At 39.8% G+C, this 22,759-nt stretch overlaps 1 protein-coding gene across 1 annotated transcript in view; it reads left to right on the plus strand.

Annotated features, from left to right (window-relative positions):
• CNBD2 (cyclic nucleotide binding domain containing 2) overlaps positions 1 to 22,286 on the plus strand; it is a gene marked incomplete at its 5' end in the record, with an annotated part of 32,509 nt that extends 10,223 nt beyond the window's left edge. Inside the window, 6 exons of the mRNA XM_081315015.1 lie at positions 459 to 597; positions 7,598 to 7,724; positions 12,197 to 12,392; positions 17,992 to 18,160; positions 19,479 to 19,618; positions 21,844 to 22,286. Coding sequence (XP_081171141.1) covers positions 459 to 597; positions 7,598 to 7,724; positions 12,197 to 12,392; positions 17,992 to 18,160; positions 19,479 to 19,618; positions 21,844 to 22,174 — 1,102 coding nt within the window. The 3' untranslated portion in view covers positions 22,175 to 22,286. The remainder of the gene's footprint in view (positions 1 to 458; positions 598 to 7,597; positions 7,725 to 12,196; positions 12,393 to 17,991; positions 18,161 to 19,478; positions 19,619 to 21,843) is intronic.
• Positions 22,287 to 22,759: the final 473 nt, after the last annotated feature.

The following is a 22,759-nucleotide window of genomic DNA, read 5'->3' on the forward strand; positions in this document are numbered from 1 at the left end:
ACTTGCATTTTTACGTGCTTTCGAACTGCTAGGTTGGTAGAAGCTGGGACGAGTAACAGGCGCTCACTCTGTTACTATATATAATTTGGAATTTAAGCATCTGCTACATGCTTTAGCATCATTTTCATTTTTCCAGAATGCAGCACAATATGCACATAGATGTGTAGGACATTGTATTTCAGAGGAATTAAATGGTGTCTGTTGAGCTGCATCAGGCCAACAAAATAAAAGGACAATTTCACATGCTAGGCTTAGAGAAAAATGATGATTGGGTTTCCTTTGTCTGTGTTTCCCTATAACTTTAATGGAGTTCCTTACATAGTAGAATAGATCTGGATTTAGAGATGAATATCTCAGAGCCATTCCTGAATGCTTTGATATGTACTTAGTTGAAAGCTTTCAGTTTGTAGTTAATTAAATAGTTGATGAGAATAGCCACCTTTTTTTTCTATTTTCAGGGCTATAGATCTTTTTCAAACACTGCCTGATTCTACAATAGATAAAATAGCTAATTTCTGCAAAGTTGAGAGATTCTATTGTGGACAAGTGATTACCACTGATCTTGCAGAAACCCACAGTATGGTATTTATTACCAAGGTGAGATTTACTTTGGTTTCATGTTTATAGTATGGTTTGCACCCTTTTCTTTCTACTAGTTAAGGTTTTTTTTAATCTACAAATTCACAAATGGGTGGATTTGCACACTGCATTAAGTCAGCAGCTCCTAACAATGAACCTATGATCTATGGAAAAATCAGATTATTTCAATGATGTATGTTGTATGTGGAACACCAAAATCTAGTAAGGTTTTGTAGTCTCATGTGATATATCCATTAAAAATATATCTATGCCAAACTAAGGGAATCCATTAATAGAGACCACCAGTGGTGGTCTCTGAATCTCAGGTATCTACTGTATTATAGGCCATCATGATATCAAATGATGACATGCATGTCATATCACACAAATAACAGAAATATGTAATTTGCATCACTTGTACCATGTTGAACATAAATACGTAAGTTGTATCTTCACCTGTGTTTCATAAAAGGATGACGTCTTGACTCCTATATCAGCATTCATTTGCATTCCTCTGTACACATCCATGACTCAGCTTCTTCTACACTTCCAAATTAGCTTGGAAAGTCCCTTGACGATATTAGGGACTGTTTAAAATATCTTTGCATAATGGCAAGCTTTAGCCTGAGAACCATTGAATCCACCTCACCAGCCTCAGCCTTTACATTTATACTTCGTTGTAGGCTGCAGCAATGGGATTAATGCTAGTCAGGAAAAACTGTATGGCCGAACATGATATGTGAAGATTGTCTTTTGTCTGAAAATGTCCTCTGATTAAGATTAAACCAGTCCATACCTGGTTTAAAGGAAAATATCTGTAGAACAAAATAGCCAAAACTTAAATGATTTTTCTCTTCAACAATTAGCATGCGGACAGCAGAGTTAGCAAGTAAAAAGTATCACACTTTTATTCTAGTATCTCTATTTTCTTCCCTCTTTTTTCAAAGCACATATAATATTTATGCAAATCCATGTCTTATTTTCCACACATGTTCTAGGTGACCTGTTTTCCTCTATATTGGCAATAAATACATGGCAATCCCATGAAAGGCCCTTTGGGGCATCTGATGTAATCAACCCTATAGGCCCTCTTTTACTATTTTACTCTAAGGGACAGATGTTCTTTGTAATCTGGGCACAGACAGATATTACAACCATTCCCTGTACTAAAGATGGAAAGGATTTTGATAATGGTTTGTTGCGCCGAGCTTTCCGTTTAGCTCCTGAATGTTTTGTTACAAAGCTATGTAACATCATCAGCAGGACTTTGTTTGAAGTGTCTTGTCTCATTTCTCTTCATATTAAATAGGTCTAGTGTGGTAGGGTGGTCGTGTGACTAGCTGGTTGCATGGTGCAAAAGGCAGCTGGTGAGGCGGTGGTCAGTTCTATCATTGATTGATCGTTCTGATGGTCCAGTTTCTTATGAGTTCATATACTGGTTCCAAATCTATATGTTTGTTGATTGAAACATTTGTAGAATACCAGGCTTCGGCAAATTGGCATGCAGGGCAAGTGTTGGTATAGCCAAAGATTCTTATTCCATCCCGGTTGAACTGGTGTTGTTCAATGTCAGTTGGTCGAGATCAGTGATTTTTGGTTGTGTCGCTTGAACGCTAGCCGTCGTTCATGAATTCTTGTTTTCAGTTGTCATCCTGTTTGTCCAACACAGAACTGGTTACAATTGTTGCAACTGATTTTATATATTATTTTTGCTGCTGTCTACTTTCTGTTTTTGGCTTTGATCTTAGATAGCTCTTGTCAGAGCATGGATGTGGGTTTCTGAGCCACCATTATTCCCAGGTGTTGTAAAATCCTGGCAGCCATTTCTGATGTTCCTTTGATGTATGGTAGGACTTGTTTCCGTGTTGCGGTTGGCTGAATGGTACGTCAGGGTTTGGATGATATGCATCGGAGTAGGAAGTAGGATAGCCATTGTGGAGGAAAACATTGAAAAGGTGTTTCTTGTCTGCTTTTTCAGTGACTTGGTGCTACAGTGTGTCTTGGCTCTTTTGAAGAGGGTCTAGATGCAGCTCCTCTTGTGTGCAGTGCGGTTGTGAAACTAAGAATCTGGTTTCTGTGTGTAGATTTTTGGATTATGCTGGTTGTTAGTTCACCATTATCCTGTCTTCTTATGTCAATGTCGAGGAAAGGGAATTGTTGGTCCTTTTCTTCCTCATATGTGAAAGTGATCCCAGTGAACATGTTATTAAGTAGGTGGTGTGTTTCTTCTTGTTTGAAGCATTTAATGATGACAAAAGTGCCATCCATATAACATCCCCAAAATTTTGGCTGGATGGTTGGCAGGACTGTGCATTCAAGCCATTATGTGAATGTTTCTGTTATCAGGCCAGATATGGAAAGGATTTGTTTGGTGTTTTTTTAAAAACAAAGCATAGTTGAACTGGGGAGGAGCTGGGAGAGATAGGCTGGAAAAGAATAAAAATTTATAACCAAGTAGCCTCTGATGCAAGAGGTTCTCCCCAGAAAGTTGGAGGCTATCTATGTAATGAAGCAGGGGAACTTTTAGTTCGAGAAATTGCTATTTTCTGTAAAAATGGGTAAAATTTCAGCCAGAAAATTATATTAAGATTGTTTCTTTCTGTTTTCTATGTGCTGCCAAGTTACACTTAAAGTTCTTATTTCTTTGTACAAGTTAGGACGCCATCTGTTTTACTGGGCAAGAAGAAATTAATTTTATTTTTAGTTTTCTAGTGGCCCACAATATCAAATTGCAAGTACTCCTGTTCATTAGGAAAAAGCATTCATTGAGAACTGACAATGCCATTTGTCATTTTTCTAGAACTGTCAGGCCCCAAACCAAGAATAACATGTGACAATTCTTCTAAGCTTGTTGTTGTTGTTGTTAGTTGCGAAGTCGTGTCCGACCCATCGCGACCCTATGGACAATGTTCCTCCAGGCCTTCCTGTCCTCTACCATCTTCTGGAGTCCATCTAGGCTCACGCCTACCGCTTCGGTGACTCCATCCAGCCACCTCATTCTCTGTCGTCCCCTTCTTCTATTGCCCTCAATCTTTCCCAGCATTAGGCTCTTCTCCAGTGAGTCCTTCCTTCTCATTAGGTGGCCAAAGTATTTGAGTTTTAGCTTCAGGATCTGGCCTTCTAAAGAGCAGTCAGGGTTGATGTCCTCTAGGACTGACCGGTTTGATCGCCTTGCAGTCCAAGGAACTCGCAGGAGTCTTCTCCAGCACCATAGTTCAAAGGCTTCAATTCTTTGGCGCTCAGCCTTTCTTATGGTCCAGCTTTCACTGCCATACATTGCAACTGGGAAGACCATAGCCTTGACTATACGCACTTTTGTTGACAGGGTGATGTCTCTGCTTTTTAGTGTGCTGTCTAGATTTGCCATGGCTTTCCTCCCAAGGAGCAAGCGTCTTTTAATTTCTTGGCTACAGTCCCCATCTGCAGTGATCTTGGAGCCCAGGAAAATAAAATCTGTCACTACCTCCATTTCTTCCCCATCTATTTGCCAGGAATTGAGAGGGCCAGATGCCATGATCTTGGTTTTCTTAATGTTTAGTTTCAACCCAAGTTTTGCACTCTCCTTCTTCACCCGCAACAAGAGGCTCTTTAGTTCTTCTTCACTTTCTGCCATTAGAGTGGTATCATCTGCATATCTTAGGTTGTTGATGTTTCTTCCGGCAATCTTAATTCCAACTTTTGATTCATCTAGCCCTGCCTTTCTCATGATGTGCTCTGCATATAAGTTAAATAGGCAAGGTGACAGTATACAGCCTTGCCGGACTCCTTTCCCAATTTTGAACCAATCAGTGGTTCCGTGTCCAGTTCTCACTGTTGCTTCTTGGCCCGCATATAGATTTCTCAAGAGACAAATAAGATGGTCTGGTATGCCCATCTCTTTAAGGACTTGCCACAGTTTGTTATGATCCACACAATCAAAGGCTTTAGCATAGTCAATGAAGCAGAAGTAGATGTTTTTCTGGAACTCTCTAGCTTTCTCCATGATCCAGCGTATGTTAGCAATTTGATCTCTAGTTCCTCTGCCTCTTCGAAATCCTGCCTGTACTTCTGGTAGTTCTCGATCCACATACTGCTGGAGTCTAGCTTGTAGGATTTTAAGCATAACTTTACTAGCATGAGAAATGAGTGCAATGGTGCGATAGTTTGAACATTCTTTGGCACTGCCTTTCTTTGGAATTGGAATGTAAACTGATCTTTTCCAATCCTGTGGCCACTGTTGAGTTTTCCAAATTTGCTGGCAAATTGAGTGTAGCACTTTTACTGCACTGTCTTTTAAGATTTTGAATAGCTCAGCTGGAATACTGTCACCTCCACTAGCTTTGTTGTTGCTCAGCTTTTCTAAGGCCCACTTCACTTCACATTCTAGGATGTCTGGCTCGAGGTCAGTGACCACCTCATTGTGATTATCAGGGACGTTAAGCTCATTCTTGTATAGTTCTTCTGTGTAATTTTGCCACCTCTTCTTAATCTCTTCTGCCTCTGTTAGGTCCCTGCCATTTTGGTCCTTTATCATGCCCATTTTTGCATGAAACGCTCCTTTCATCTCTCCAATTTTCTTGAAAAGATCTCTGGTCCTCCCTATTCTATTGTTTTCTTCTATTTCTTTGCATTGTTCATTTAAGAAGGCATTCTTATCTCTTCTAGCTATTCTTTGGAATTCTGCATTTAATTGGGCATATCTTTCTTTTTCTCCCTTGCCTTTCGCTTCCCTCCTTTCCTCAGCTATTTGCAAAGCTTCCTCAGACAGCCATTTTGCTTTCTTGCATTTCTTTTTCTTTGGGATGGTTTTGGTTGCTACCTGTTGTACAATGTTGCGAACCTCTGTCCATAGTTCTTCAGGCACTCTGTCTATCAGATCTAATTCCTTAAATCTATTTGTCACCTCTACTGTATATTCAGCAGGGATATGATTTAATTCATACCTGACTGGCCTAGTGCTTTTTCCTACTTTCTTCAGTTTAAGCCTAAACTTTGCAATGGGAAGCTCATGGTCTGAGCCACAGTCAGCTCCTGGTCTTGTTTTTACTGACTGTATAGAGCTTCTCCATCTTTGGCTGCAGAGCATATAGTCAATCTGATTTCTTCTAAGCTATTTTTTTATTATTTCACGCCTATAGACAAAATCTTGCCAGATTAAGGACTCTATCTGCAACCACAATACACTCTGTGAACTAATAAGGAGGAGCTATCTTCACTCTATTTCTCTAACACTTGATGTTTGGACTGAATTGTCCTTTACTCTTCTGGAATGCACCCCTTTCCTCCTGGGGATCCACCTTCTCACTACATTCCATCACAGAACATTATCTATACTTTTGTAATTTTATTTTAAGGTAAAACAGGTTTCATGTATATATCTTTTTTAAAAAAGTTTTTTTATTTTAATTCTTGTGAGGTTGGCCTGTTTCCAGGTTCAAAGCCTTTAGTCATATGCCTCTATATAGTTGCATTATAGGCATTTCAAACCTACTCTCATTTTTACCTTTTAATCGACAAAAAGCCTATACAAATTGTGAAAGTTCTACTTTCTCATATGGTGGGATTAGAGAGAGAATGACAAGTGCAGTAGTCGATGAAAGATAGGCTGCGATAGTGGGAACCACCAAATCACTCCCCATTTGTGTCAGAGGCACATTTAAGGCACTTCCGGGTTGAAAGGATTAGCTGGGGACATCACTGTTGCCCATGTGTGTGTGTGTGTGGATTCCTGTCAAGGAGCTGGAGTGAATGATGGGATCTCACCCTACCACACAGGTCTTGAAAGAGTAATGAAATAGTGCCAGAATTTGAATTTGAAGAACTAGGAGATCTCCAGCTGTTTACCCCACACTGGTCAGCCATTCTGCTATCCAAATAGTTTTGGGCCTGAGGCAAATTTCATTCACCAAAACATTTTTGCTCAGCTAAGCAAATATCCATGATTAAATGCATACTTGAAAAAAAATCAATAGTTAAAAAACTCTAGATATTATGAATATTGTTTTATAAAAAATACTTTAGCCTTACTCCTTCACGAGAACCGTAGGTCTCTTCTAAGGTAATGTTTCTGTGATACAGGTAACTGCAGTATACCTTTTATTCCAAAACAATCATTTTGGCACAAGCAAGTATATACAGATATAATCGGTGGTGGAATTCAGATGGTTTGCACCAGTTTGGCAGAACTGGTAGCTAATTTTTTGTGGACTTCAGTGAACCAACTAAAGCCCTAGCCCTTTTCTGCAAGGCCTAGAACAGCCCACCGGAAGTGCATGGATGACAGTTCTGGAAGTCTGTTCTGAGCCTTAGAGGCCCAGAGGAGGCCTTCCAGGCCCCAAACAGCCCACCAGATGTGTATGGACACCACTTCCGGAAGCCTGTTCTGGGCCCCAGAGGCCCAGGCCCAGAACGGACTTCCGGAAGCGATGTCAATGCAGAGAACCGGTTGTTCAGGTATTTGAATCTCACCACTGGATATAATCAATCAATTCTCAGGCAAGTAGCAGCTTCCAAGTCATACAAACTCTTTTTTAATGAAATACAACCTGAACCACTTCAAGTCTTTTCCCAGGACTGCAGTTTGGCCCCCTTTGCCCTAAATTATCTTTAATTTTTAAAATTTCCTTTTCGGTCTCAAAATGTAATTTGAGAAAGCATTCAGAGTTGACCGTTCTTAGTTCTTTTTAGCATAAAGTTGGATAGAGGCAAGTCACTTTCAGACTTTCAAGGTTCTGTTACTGTAATCTTATAATAATTGTAGCATTAGCATTCACAACTTTGGTTTCCTTCATTGATCTACCTCGGACTGCTAATGAACTTCCAAAGAGAGTCTTAGATCATATATGGATTCTGAATAACTTTGCTAATTTCTAGTTTAGGTATTGGTTTTTAAAACTCAGACTGATTATTCAGGTGAACAGATTTCTTAATATTATAAGCTGCCTACATTTTCAGACCGTATTTGTTCATTCATTCAGCTCACAGACCTCCATTCAACAAGACAAAATAACTGCCTTTTGTTTTTGTTTTGTTTCATCAGGGCATTTGTGAAGTATTGCGACTGGTTAACCTGAGCACTTGTCCTTCTTATCAAAAATGGATCGCTAAACAGCTGCATTTTCCCAAAAACAAAACATCCACAAAAGAAAGGCAGCAAATGAATTCTGGTATATTACATGTTGACTTCTGTAAAGGTGTAATTCTTGTAAACATAGCATATGATAATGGTGTTGGTCTTACAGTCCAAAGAACTAGTTCTTTGTGGGCAAAATATTTAAGGCAAACATACTTTTTGATTGGAAGGTAGAGAGAAAATATCAACTCCAGGTAGTCTTCAAGTTATGACCAGTTTTTCAATGACTGTTCAGAATTACAACAGTGCTGAATAAGGGGAGCTTGCAAAGAGTCCTTAGAATTCAGCATTCCTTCAGTTATAGGAACTATGATCAAAGTTCTTTTTAGCCAGCTTATTATTACAACACTCCAGCAAGCTGCATTGTTTGGTTCCCAGTCCCAGTTGCCATCATAACTGTGGACTACCTTAATCTTTTTATTTTGTTTCTTATTGATGATGTGCTGTGTATATAAATGTATACACACCAACACAAATCATTTTTATTATGCAACTGTATACTCATCTCTGTAAAATTATTTTTTCCCAATTGGCAAGTGGGAATCTAAAAATATTAGACACTAAAATTTTAAGCTTTGATTATGATAAAAAGTAGATATTATGTCATACTATTCTACCAGGTTTTATTCTCCTTTGCTAATCTTTGCATGAAATGCTTTTCAGGAAAGCATGTAACCAAGCAATTTAGTTTACCGTATGTTTCTTTGGAACATTCTTGTGCAATTCTAGACAAACCTGCTTCTATAAAATAATTTTCTTGTTCAAACTTTTATTGGTTTATCAAAATATAAAATACAAAGAGAAATTCAATCAAGTAATAGAAAAGTAGGAGGAGGGGGAGGGAAAGGGAAAAAAGATATAATGTAAAGAGGGAAAAAGAAAGAAAAAGGCATGAATTTCTGACACTCTTTAGCACAGTGGAAGGTAACAACATTACAAGCACAACTTTTTACTTTTACACAACAGTATGTACAAGCCATTTCTATAACAATAAGCCTATCTAATTAGCAAAAACAAAAGGTTTCATTTCTTTTTTCATTGCAAGCACAAAATCCGGAAGCAATTTCAAAATGGAAACAAGGTTAGATATATTCTCTTCTTTGAATAAAAGAATCAGTTTGACCATCTCTGCTTTCCTTTGCTGTGGGGAATAGTATATGCTTTTATTAACTCATTAATCTTTATCGTAATTCGTATCAAGAAAATCCTCTACATTATTTTAATTATTTTAACCATAAAGGGAGAAAACACTTTTTCTAATTTTGATATTTTACTAACTTTAAAAAAATATTCAAGTAACTCCTTCATTTTAAACTCAAAACACAATACTACATTAGAGCTTTCATTCAATATACAGTATATATCATACCAATACAAGCCCAATTAACTCCAATTAGCTCATTGAATTCAAATCTCTCCCTTGAGTTTATCCTCACGGAGTAAATCTTTTTCTTCTCTTATTTTCAAATTTAATCAATAGTATTTTATAAACTTTGGGAATTACTCAGCATTACATAAAAAGACAGAAGACATGCATTTACAAACTCATTTTATACATACAAAACTATCTGAAAGCTTTCTTTCAATACATATATCAAAGTTATAAAAATCCATCTTAATTAATTAAGTCATTAAATTTAAGTCACTCCCTCCAGCTTATCTTCATAAAATGAAATCAGTTTCTTCCCAGGAGTATCTATCAAGTCTCTTTTCTTCAAGAGATTCTCAGCCTTATTTATATCTGTGAAAAAATATCCCAAAGTTGTTCTGTTAGATGTTGTAGATTAATCTGGAGCAGATCCTCATAGAATAAAAATTTCCTTCTCTAAGATGTCTATCATATCTTTTTTTCTTCAAAAGATTCTCGGCTTTCTTAGTATCCATGAAGAAAAAGTCCCAGACGTGACCTCTTAGGAGTTGTAAATTTATTTATTTATTTATTTATTTTTTATTTTTTTATTTTTATTTTTATTTTTATTTATTTTAATTCCATTTATATCCCGCCCTTCTCCGAAGACTCAGGGCGGCTTACAAGCTTACTTGGCACTCTTATTTCAGTTGCATCATCATAATAAAAGCTGGTGTCAGATTTATATTCCAGAGGTACAATTAAGTTATTTACATTATCCCGCATTTGTAAAGTTGACACAGTGGGTTGGTGATTTTCTACACCTAATTGTGTCTCTTGTTCTTTTTAAACATCCTCTGTATAATTAATATCTTTGGACCCTATAGGATTTATGGTATAAATGATTTTCTGTATGAACTTTTCAAAGATTTTTTTGACGACAGACTCCAGCTCAGAGTTAAACATCTTTGTAGCTTCCTCTAGTAGTGGTCAAATAATGTTATCTCTCTCTCTCTCTCTCTCTCTCTCTCTCTCTCTCTCTCTCTCTCTCTCTCTCTCTCTCTCTCTCTCTCTCTCTCTCTCCATCTATTTTTCTAGCCAATAGGAGTTCGTTAAAATTGGAAAATTTCAACAACCACAACAAGTTACAGATTATTTTAAAAGTTAATTAAGACCACAACTTTTATCCTTATATTTCAAAAGAAAAAAATACTCCATGCTTTCTTATTTTAGCTGCCACCACCAACCCTCTTCCTTGTCATTTAACTATAAAGAAGTCTCAAAGATGGTGATAGCTTCAAAAAGGAGTGATAAGCCCTAAATAAAGAGGGACTCTTTTAACTAGTAGAGATATTGTCTCATCAATTGATTAAGAAATGAAGGGCACAGATTATTGTCTGTTTGAAAAGTAAATTCCAAAATGGCTGTTGTAGTGTATGCTGCTAGCATACACAGGAAATGCCAGCGCAGCAGGGGGCTGGACAGTTCCAGGCGATAACCGCTGAGGTGGGAAAAGCCGGACGGAGCAAGTTTGACAGCCCCCGGCATGGTCAGCTCTGGCGGGAAGCCAGGGTTTAAACCTATTGGCCACATGCACTGGCGGGAAGCCCAGGTTCAATTCTATTGGCCATCATTCACCTGGGCAGGTATAAAAAACACCAGGTAAACCCCTTTGTCCCAGATTCATTCCTGATCCGAATAAAAGAAATACTACCCAGCTCAAGTGTCCGTCTCTCTGTGCGATCACGCGACTTTGCAGCTGTTTTATCCAACAACAAGGTGATTTCAGCCCGAAACCCCCAGCTTTAGCTCACCAACTATTTTGAAGCCCAGCTTGCAGATTGTTGGTGTTATCGGAAAATCTTGAGGGATGATTCTGGGACTCTCCCTAATCCAGAAGGAACAAATAAATGAAAGGAAGCCTGTTCCTTCTGTTGTTAAATTGGAAAAAAATGACAGTCCATAGAGAAGAGATTCTCTGGGCCTGTCAGGTGCTGTCCAAGTCTTCATAGGAAGTCTCTATAAAATAGTTGTCGATAGAGAGAAAATGTCCTATTTAGTTAAAGAAGGTACAACAAAACAAAAAATACTTGAATACTGGAAGCCCACCTAAACTAAGAAAGTGTTGTGATTCAGGGTCAGCCTGTGGGTTCGGCAGTTGGGTCGGACGACTCAGAGGAGGAGGAGGGGGGTGTTGAAGAGCTTGCTGAGGGGATTGGACAGCTTGATGAGAGCCCCCAGCCAGGCCCCTCTCATCTGGTCACGATGCAGACCCAGCTGTGTGAGCCTGACAGCGTGGATGAAGATGACCCACAGCTGGCCCTGTTCAAGGACGCCCGACGCAGGAGGCAGTCAGTCAGGAGTAAACAGAGGAAAGCAATGGGGCACCTCGGAAGGAGGCAGAGAGAGGCCACGCCCTGAACTGTATTTAAGGGGAATGTGTGGGAGGGCTGGTTTGCTGAAGGCAACCGCTTGGATAGTTCCTGTTTCTTAGCTCCTGTTTCATGATTGGTGTCTTGTCTTGCTCTGTTTTATGTGAATAAATTTAGCAGGCTTTATTCCAGCCTCTTGCCGTTTGTAAAGGGGTTGTCCCTGCTTTTGCTGCAGGGCCAGTAGCAGGCTGGTACAGAACAGAAGGAAAGGAATAAGCAAAGTAGAGCCTTTCTTTAAAATATACTATACTATCCATGGCATTGATCATAGAGAGGGAGGGTAGGGCAAATTCTGAGCTAAAATGCAGGCAATAGGAAATGGGAGGAAAAAAAACCCTGAGAACAGTTTTTGTTTATCATTTTCAAAGTTTACTGAAGAAGAGAGAGACAAAAACAAGAAAAACATTCATCATTCACAACCGAAAGCTATTCAGAATTGGCATTTGGCCTTAGTAACTTTTTTTACCCAGAAGTTTGCTTCAACTGCATGGCAGCCTTATTATCAGATCTTCATTCTTATCATATTTGTTTGCCTTTTCTGTGTTCTGCCCGAATTGCAATATAGTGTTGCATGGATGAAAACACTGTAAGAACAAACAAACAAGAAAGGTGAAAATGTTCTAATTTAATTCCTGACTTTAAAAGCATACCCAAGTGTGAAAAAAAGGATAGACCTGGATTGAGTAACATCTGCAATATCTCTCCTCCCCTCCCCACACTTTCTAGAGATTGCCTGTGTTGATAGATTCAAAAGCAGCATGTGGAACTCCTATTCTGGACACAGATTGAGGGACCTGAAAACCTATTACTTACAGAGGAAGAATTTATCCCATGAAAACTATAAAAGAGATGAGAAGCAGATCTGTCGCTCCAATAAGAGTTGTAAAAGTGTAGTGATAAATGAGCAGAAGCCTGATAAAAGGTGAGAAAAGCATTGCTTGGGTCTCTAGGGATGGCATATTTGTTGGCACTGTCAGTTTTCATTCCTGGGGGGTCTGGGGCCTTGCTCAGGGCAAGCTATCATGGTATCCAAGCATGATACAGGTAAATTGAGGGGGGGCAGGGTAGAGGATAGATCAGGAAAAAGCTGGGCGCTATAAGGCTCTGATACTGTTGTGTAGAAGATAAACGAATCATAGAAATACTGTGAGAGGCCAGTTTTTCACTTTGCTAAAGAATTTTCATCAAAGCAGGCACTTTTACACCAAGGGCTGCTGGGTTAATTTACTGGGTAAACTGGGAAGGATCAATAAACTTTATGTCCAGCTTTTTTTACAATGGGACAGAAGGTCAAAATCCAGTGGAAAACCACACCAAATCCTCCATTGCAGTCCTGACATCCTTTTGCCTGGATACATCTGTGGCGCACTTGCCTGTGCCAAATGCAGCTTTTCTTTAAGTGGAGCTAAGTAGCCTGGCTCTCCTGCAGCAAGTCTGTGCCCTCAAGGAACAGCAGATGCTGTAGCTTAGGAGAGCAACTTGCAGGGCTCGTAGCCATGGACAGTCTGAAAAGGAGACATCTCTATGGAGGAATGTATTGAGTTGTTGCATACGAAGTCTGCAAGAAGGAAGTTTTCATCCAGTTGTCCTGCTGAGAAAAGACAGATCAAAATGGTGAATGGAAATCCCACTCCCAATTACTGTAGTTAACCAAGGATTACCTCTATGCAGTTAAAGGTGAGGATAAAGGGTGTATGAATCTTTTTTTCAGGCTGTCCACCCGAAAAACTTTTAAAGTGGCAAACTCTTGAGTAGATGTGTCCCTTAGCTGGAATCAGGGCTGCAGCTTCAAATGTTTAATACAGTTGCATACTGGATGAGGAAGTAATGTACTTGTTCCATCCTCTCCAAAAACTTCAGCAACCTAAGCATGTTGATTGATTTTTTGTTGTTGTTGTTGTTAAGGAAGGGAATTCAGAAGGCGATCCTAGAAATTTAAATGGATAAAAACAGGAGCCTTTCCAACTCTGCTAATGACACTTTTGTGATGGAAACGATATAGCCCCTGGATCCCAGTAGACATCTGGATCATGAGTTTATAGCCAATAAATGCCCAGCAGAGTGGGGAAAGAGAAAGCTGTGATGCCAAGTGATAATGATTCTATATTATCATTTATTATCAGTTGCAAAGGTCTTGCTCACAGTCATCTGTTGTCTGGACTACTGCTATGCATTCTACATGGGGCTGCCCTTGAAAAGCATTTGGAAGCTTCAACTGGTGCAGAATGCAACTATATGGGTAGTAAAGGGTGTTGGATATTCCCCATATGTAACACCAATGCTTCATGAGTTGCATTGGTTGCTAGTGTGTTTCGGGATGCAGTTCAAGGTGTTGCTTATCACCTTTAAAGCCTTTTATGGCTTGGGGCCAGGTCCCAGATATTTCTATCCATCCAATTTGGTCAGACAGGTTAGTATCCCATCAGCCAAGGAATATTGGTTGGTAGAGACCTGCCTTCTGAAATATTCTCCCTTCAGATATCAAGATGATCCTGACACCAAGGGCCTGGAGTCCTAAGTGTGTTAAGAGGCTTGTTGCCTGGCTATATTACCATCCATAGTAACAGTTTTACTTGGTGTCATATATATTATTTTGTGCTGTCTTGATTGTTTTAAAGTTTTATAATGTACCCTACGCACAGTTGCTTCTTGAGATGGGCAGTTATAGAAATCAATCAGTCAAACAAACATATAAATATTGTGTGTTGTAGAATAGGACCAGCTCAAGCCACTTTCCATCACTAGTTTCCACAAACATAGGTTTCTCTGATTAACAGTGTGGACAATTTATATTTGCTGTACTATGATCTCATCTATGAAGTTAGCTGCCTAATCTAAATCTAAAAAAAGCAGAGCCTTGTATTTGTATATCTGAGAGTGTACAAAGAGTAACAGGGATAATTTGCCTATTGTTGATTGTCTGAGCTCTGCTTAATTGTTTGAGGGCACCGCTGTTACATTCCTGGGAGAAGAATCTGCCATGTTTCCTGAAGTCGAGACTTTTGACCAATTTGGGCACTCGCTTGCCACATGTCATACAGTTCCACAGATGTGGCACTTACAGCAGTAATGGAATTAGAGATCTATACTATAGTATAGAAGCTTTGGCTATATATCCTCTTGATTTAGTGTTGCTCTCCTAGCTACAGTATCAGTTCTAAGTCTTTATCTAAAGTTCTGGCAATTTTCTGTTAAAGAAATGTTACCCTCAATGACTGGCACAGCTCATTTGACTGTTCCTTCTTTCAGCTGGCTCGGAACAAAATTCGCTCTGGAGTGATCTATAGGAAATTCTGCTGGTTGACATGTCACAAAAAATTCACAATGGGTTGTAAAAGTGAGAAATTGATTCTGGGCTCCTACAAGGATTTTTAACAAAATCCCATGAAAGTGAAGAAATACTGAAGGGACTGTTTCTTGCTTGGGCAAGCCTAGTCCCAAATGCTACGTTAGTTTGTTATTTATACATTAACTTGCTATTAATGTTGTAAAAATGTTTTAGTAAGTTGTTCTGAGCGCAGCTCCCCGCCCAAGGATCTGATGCCCATTTCCACAATCAAAGGCATGATTAGATGTATCTTTGAGTAGAGTACTAAAGCATGTAAAATTGATGTCAATACTTTGAAGTAGGCTAAATTTGGAAACAGACACCCCAAGGTCTCCTGGAACTTTGTAGTTATAAAATATCTTGAAAGGTTGATATGTTTTTTTTACTCTCTTCTTATATGGATGAGATACAAGGCAGGGTTATCTTAATTTGGACCTGAGGGTCAAATTCCTAGGAAACATGACCTGCAACCAAGCCCCCACTCCTGCTATCCTTACCACCCAGAATGAAACAGGAGATGGGAACACTGGCAGCATATCAGCTTGATGGCCATATCAGGGTTGATTGGCACCCTTGGTACAAAAGGTTTTATGGATGCCCACTTTGTTTACATAGAGCATAGAACATTAGAGTAATAGAGGTGAAAGGGACCTTGGAGGTCTTCTAGTCCAATCCCCTGCTCAAGCAGGAGACCCTATACCATTTTGGACACTTCTTGAAAACCTCCACTGATGGATAAGTGTTCAGGTCTGTCAGGTTCCTTCTATATCTTGAGTCAATCTTCTAAAGTGTTGGCTATTTCACCCAGCTTGGTGTGATCCGCAAATTTGATCTTCCCCTTCTATAAAGGTAAAGGTAAAGGTTCCCCCGCACATGTGTGCTAGTCGTTTCCGACTCTAGGGGCCGGTGCTCATCTCCGTTTCATAGCCGAAGAGCCAGCGTTTGTCCGAGGACGTCTCCGTGGTCATGTGGCCGGCATGACTAGACACCAAAGGTGCACGGAACACTGTTACCTTCCCACCATAGTGGTCCCTATTTTTCTACTTGCATTTTTACGTGCTTTCGAACTGCTAGGTGGGCAGAAGCTGGGACGAGTAACAGGCGCTCACTCTGTTATGCGGCACTCGGGATTCGACCCGCCAAACTGCCGACCTTCTGATCGACAAGCTCAGCGTCCTAACCCACTGAGCCACCGCGTCCCTTTCTCCCCTTCTATACCCTCCTTTTAATCATTTATGAAGATGTTGAAGACTACTGGGACTAAGACAGAACCTTGAGAGATCCTGTTGCATGCTTCCCTTGATTTTGATGTAGTTCCATGGAGGACTACACATTGAGTGTGGTTGGTCAGCCAGTTCCGAATCCACCTGGCAGTGATGCTGTCTATCCCACATTTTTCTGTCTTATGAAGAAGTAGACTATGGTATACTTTGTCAAATACCTTACTGAGGTTTAAGCAAAACTATGTCCACAGTATTTCCCTGATCCTTCCTTCTTTCTCATTTTAATGTCTTTATATTTGAAAATATATTATTCCTTTTCACAAATTTTTGCTTCTTTCAATGAGAAATGCAAGGTTCGTAACAGCTAATTAGCTAGCTGCACATTGCTTGAAGGAGTCTTTAGAGCAGACATGTCAAACACGAGGCCCGGGGGCCGGATCCGGCCCACGAAGTGGTTTCATACAGCCTGCGAAGCCATCCTGGAAACAGTGAAGGAACGGCCCCCACTGCCTTGGCCCTGGCCCAGAGACCCTCCTCCTGCCAGAGACCCTCAGATCTGTCCCATTCCTGCCCAGGCCCCCATAGGCACCCTTGATGCGAACGATGTAGAGCTGGCCATGCCCATCCAGTAGGCCATACGCACTCTAGCCACGCCCACCCAGTAGGCCACGCTCACCCTGGCCACGCCCACCCGGCCCCCTGAGGGCAACCTCAATGCTGATGCAGCCCTCAATGAAATTTGAGTTTGACACCCCTGCTTTAGAGTACAACTGAAAAGCTGCACCTTCTTCTTTCTGGATTTGCTCTGGATTAGAGGGGGCTCACATGGCCAGGGAGTGAGGGAAGGAAACTGAGAAACCAACCTTGAGGGAACAATTAACACCTATCTCTGTTTCTTCCTGCCCAGCTCATTCTGGCCAAGTGGATGTGCTCCAGGTCTCTTTTACTAAATATCATTTTATGGGGCTGAGGAAGCAAACCTTCTGTGTCATGGACCCCACTGTCTGCAACAGCACCCTCCCTCTTGAGGTTCCAAAAAGTGCTTAAGACCCTGCCTTTGCTCCCCAGCCTGCAATTATGGGGCCCTTGGTTTAAGTTGTTACTCTTTTGTTTGATTTAGTCCAGGCTGCCTATGAAGTTATACATTTTTACTGATTTGTATTTGTATTTGTAAGCCACCTAGAATCTGTGGGAAAGGGTGACTGTAATAAAGCAGCTTTGCTTAACTGGACTCCCTGCAAATTAACAGAATAACAGAGTTGGAAGGGTCATTGGAGGTCTTCTAGTCTAACCCCCTGCTCAGGCAGAAAAGCCTATAACCATTTCAGACAAATGGTTGTCCAACCTCTTCTTTAAAAAGTGGAAAGTGTTGGAGCATTCACAACTTCTGGATGCAAGTTGTTCCATTGATTAATTCTTCTAACCATCAGGAAATTTCTTCTCAGTTCTAGGTTGCTTCTCTCCTGCTGTTCTGAGGCAGCCCAACATGACGTGCTGGCTGGGGACTGTGAGATTTGTGATTCAGACTCATCTCAGTGTTAGGATATAGAGAGGTGGAGAAATGGCCTTGAAGCAAATCTTTAGAAACTGAGGACAGATGTATTCCTTAAATCTTGGGAATAGAGATTGCATTAAGAGGAGACTCAAGTTGGCTCCTCCCTGCATCCTGGGGTGTGAGAGGGGAGAAAAAGCAGAATCAGACTTGCAGGATTTTGTATTAGGACCCACCTAAATAAAGTAGAATTCTGGTTCTCCTGCAGAATTTTCTTCCTGATTTGGTCTTCCTCCAAGGGCTGGTATAGGGAAGGAAAATAAGAGCAGCGGGACCTTGTTTTGGAGATGTTCATTTTTTTTTAAAAAAAAGTTGGTTCTTATTCTGAATTCAGAGGGGAAAGTATTGGTCTTTGAGAGTAAATCCTTACATTGATCAAGCAACAGTTAATATATAAGTTTATTTGCTTAAATCCAAGCATCCTTAATGAGCTGGTACCACCTGATGAACAAGAGATGGTGCAGAACGTTGTATCAGGAGTATTCAGACAGAAATCTGCACACCCTACAGCTTATGGAGAAATGCCAAATACTGTTGCCGCAGCTGTATATATCCGACTAGATCAACTCTATAAAGGAGATTACATAGTAAGTAAATCCGTAAGGTGGCACTTGGGGATAGTAATAAACAAAGATACAATGGCTATGTTAACATGAAAAATACAAAAATAATCCTGAATAAATGTGATCTAGTCAGTGGTGGGATTCAGCCAGTTCACACCAGTTTGGCAGAACCACTAGCTAATGTTTTGTTGCCCAAGCCCAGAATGGACTTCCGGAAGCAGCATCCACACAATGAACTGTTTGTTCACATATTTGAATCCCACCATTGGATCTACTGTATTTCCTTTAGTTCATTTATTATATAAATTGATAACCATATGTGGGCTGTCTCTCTGTGTGTATATATAGAACTTTATTGGGATCAATTACTAGAACTCCTTTTTTAAAAACTAAAAATTAAAACATACATAATAAAAGAAAATAATCAAGTTGATTCAAGGGGATCAAGGATCAAGCAGAATAGGGGGGGGGGGGGAAAAGAAAAGAAAACAATAGTTTCAACCAGAATGAAAATATGTATAGCCACCTTCTGGTCTCCAATCACACCACCTTCGTGACAAAGGACCGCTTTAGGCACACTTAATTAATTCATTCACTCATTCAAATTCTTATAAATTTAGATTGTAGATTTTGCTCTATAATACCCCAACATAATTAGGGCCTTTCTGCTAATAAGAATAGAGGGATAGGAAGCTGCTAGCATTTACTCAGCAATTGCAATGCCAGTTGTCGGACATCTTTCCTTATATCAAGAAAAAAATATATGTTTAAAGATTTAAAGTTAGATTTTGTGGAAAAACCTGAACATATATGGAAGTGGCTTTTTGCCCTGCTACACATCTCAATGATATGTATCAAATGGTCTGTATGCAGCACTGGAATCCCCCCTTGCCCAATATTCTATTGGACCATTGGAAACATTCAAAAGTCACTCTATGATTACAATGGCCATATTTTCTTGGAAAAAAATAAAGGGGAAAAATCTGAAAGAGCTTCCTAAGGATAAAAATGTTTAATTGTTTACATTATAACTTTGCTTTATAAAGAACATTCAAGAGGAAAACCAAGAATTTTTTTTATAAAACACATATTTTAATAAAAATATCTAAAAAGCATGAAAAGCTATTAGAAGCAAATATTTCTGTAGATTGTGCATTAAACGGTACTCTTTGTATGTTAAAAGTTAAATGGCCAAAATAAAGGACAAAAGTTGAGTTTTTGAAAAAATAAATCCAAAGAATAGGTTTCTGAAATAAAGGAATGTTCTTTAAAATAAAGAACATATGGCCACTGTATCACTATCCACGATATAAGCTGAGAGGTGCACTGTTGTATTTCTTAGGTAAATCTGGAAGACAATCGTGTCATCGTCATGGTCAGTCATGGAGTTGAGCTAATCCGACTGAAAAAAGAAAAGATTGAGGCATGGGCTGATGACGTCATTCTCATGAAATTGAACAAACTAAAAGTTAAATATCCCAGGTGGGTGTAGTTGAGCCTGGCAGTTAGTGAATTTGACAACATTGTGTGGAAATGCTGGTGATCAACGATGGATCATGATCAAAGAGATTTGTGCAGCATTTTCAGTATCTAGTGAATGGAATTCAAATTTAAAAATTATGTGCAGAACTCCAAGCAGCTAGCTTACTTTTTTCTTTGGGATGAAAAAGAAAGCAAGAATCCATTTACAGGATTATCACAAGTGTGATACAGTGGATAAGTGCTTGACTAGAGTTGGAGAGACCCTGGTTCAAGTCCACACTCAGCTACGGAAACTTATTGAGTGATGGGGCTTGTCCCATGCTCTCAGCCCTCCCTTATCTCACAGGACCATCGCTGTGGTGATAAAATGAAGGAGAAATCCTATGGAAGCCATCTTGTTCTGCTGGGAAAAAGACAATTTATCTATTGAACATCTAAACAATAGTGTTACTGGTGCTATTAATATTAGTAATATACACTTTTTGTCATTCTGGAATTAGAAATCCTTTGGTCTATAGCAGGGGTCCCCAAGCCCCGGTCCATGAACCGTTACCAGGCCGCAGCATCCCAGCAACCGGTCTGCACAAACAAGCAAAGCCTCATCCGTGAGATGCAGGCAGCACACAAAACCACATCCCCTCCGGTCCGTGGAAAAACCTCTCTCCACGTAACCGGTCCCTGGTGCCCAAAAGGTTGGGGACCTCTGGTCTATTGAGAGAATTGAAATCACTAGAGTCTCCTTAATATTCTTCATCAGGCATTTTCACTCTGATAAAATTCTTCAAAAGATGGCTCATGTTTGTCTTTCCCAAGGAAAACAGTTAAGTCATATTTGAAAATAGACAAAGTGGTCAGGTTTTTCTTTCTTTTTCTTTTAACAAAAATGGTCCATATACCCACAGCTACACATGGGTTTCCTCAAAACCTACCTCTCTTCCTGACCTAACCAGCTGATCTGAGGATAACTATGTAAATTTAACTTCCCTATTTTCCTCCAATATTTATTACAGATGTACACTGTCCTCTCCTTCATAATTCTGAACCCAAATAAGTATTTATTAGGCACACTGTAATATGAAAGGGCAGGTTTGTAAGTAAGCTAGAGAACAACTGTATGGATGGGTATGAAAGCAAAAGATAGAAAAGATGGGGTTACATTACTGGTTTCTTTATTCTCCAAATACCAAACTTCTCCTTAACCACATCTTTTACCCTTCCCAAATTATTCAGAATATTTCCCAAAACAGTTTTAATGCATTAAAACTTTGAGCAGCAGCTGTAGCCAGGAATGCCTTCTTTTTGAAGTACTGAACAATCATTACTAAATAATTATGAGTATCTCTGAGTGTTCAAGAGGTTCTGTGTGCCAGTGAGAGTAATTTTAGTATGGTGGTTGCAAGGACCAAAGGGCCTGAGGGAGTTTTGAGAGTTGATTAATAGAAGAATGATTCTCATCCTTGTAACAGAAAGTTGTGTGTCCAGCATTGTGGAATCCCTATACACATGTACTGGGTGGGAAAATATGAACTGTCAGTCTGGAATCCAGCTGATTCGACTTCAACACTTTTTGTATATCAAATCCCAATGAGCACTTTAACTTTCCCTTTCCTCCCCACCATGCAATGTACTTGACTGTCAAGAACAGGAAGTAGATAAAGTATAGAGACAAAGAACAGTATCTAAAGTGCTTTCCCTGTGGGCATAATTAATTTATACATACACACCAAAAATGAGGCAAATGTATGTGTCCCAGGATAATGTTGCAAAATCCAATCTGGGTCAGTCACCGGGATCAGAGATTTACTGAAGCCCATCATCCTCAGGGAACTTGAGCCCAAAGCACATATTCCGGTAGAGAGAGGATGGGGGCTCCAGCATGAGTTCGAAAGCTTGGAAGAGTAAACCTCTGGTCCCGGTGACCAACCCGGGTTAGATCTTGCCTACATGCCATATCTCAGCCTACACATACAAGTCAGGCATCAGGTGAGATGAGAAGCTTCAACCAAAAGAAACAAAAGGAAACAAGGAGAGTCATCATGACTTTCTAAAATGCTACAGGGGAGAGGGAATGATGCTGGTGGGATGTGGCAACCACGTCTGATGAGTTCATTCCGACGTAGAGAAACAATACTTAAGACACTTAGAAATAGAAAGAGTGAAAATACTCCGGAGATCTGCTGCTTAAAAAGAGGAATTCACTTCTTAATGTTGCTTCCACTTTTCAGTGACGACGAGCTGTGTCAGATCTTCCTTCGACAGAATGCCTGGGAAATGTTTAAGAAAGATCTATTGAAACTTGTGATGGAGCCCAAACTCATGAAGATGGTACATCCTCCACATCCATGCCCTACACCTGAAGTCTATGATTCCTGGAGTTTGAATCAAGAAGGAGTCTTGGATCTTTCTCCTTTGTGTTACGGAATGCCACACCCACCACCTAAACTCAAGTACGTTCCTGTTCAATTAAGCCATACAAGAGAAAGTCTACCAGTTATTTTGCCAAAGCTGATTCACGGCATCTCAGTTGTGCGTCCCAATTTGGATGGCGCATTTTAATAGCATCAGGATGCATAAGTCAGCCAAATAGATGCAGTTCTAAAAGACTGAAGGATGATACTATTTATGTGCTTATGACTATTTGTACATAAATATGCATTTAATTGTCAAAGTCTACATTTCTTTCTTTTTATAATTGATTGATATCGTGATTTGTGAGTCTGGTCCATTTCATTTCCCCCCCCCTGATATTGCAGGGAGACAAATTTCTTTTATAAGGTAGGTTTCCCCGTGCATATTATACATGCATCAGTGAAGTCATGTTTTGTGTTTAGGGCTGAAATGCTTACATACTATACTTAATTCATTTGTCTTTATTAAATGATTATGCCAGCCATCTCTGCAATAAGCTGACTGTGGGTGGCTTAAAGCACAAAAAAGCTGCAGAATATCTTGCTCTCCCTCTGCAGGCTGATCTCCTGAATCTCGCCATTCTTGAAATATCCTGCAAATTTCATATTAATACAACATGCATGGTTGAATAAGCGTGACCTCCTGTTTCAACACGAGACTGAAAAAGAAACATATACTCTGTCATTTTAAGACCAAAAGCTTTATAATCAAATAGCAATATGAACAGCACTG

Source organism: Vipera berus (assembly GCF_964194415.1).
Source record: "Vipera berus genome assembly, chromosome: 1".
NCBI lineage: Eukaryota > Metazoa > Chordata > Lepidosauria > Squamata > Viperidae > Vipera > Vipera berus.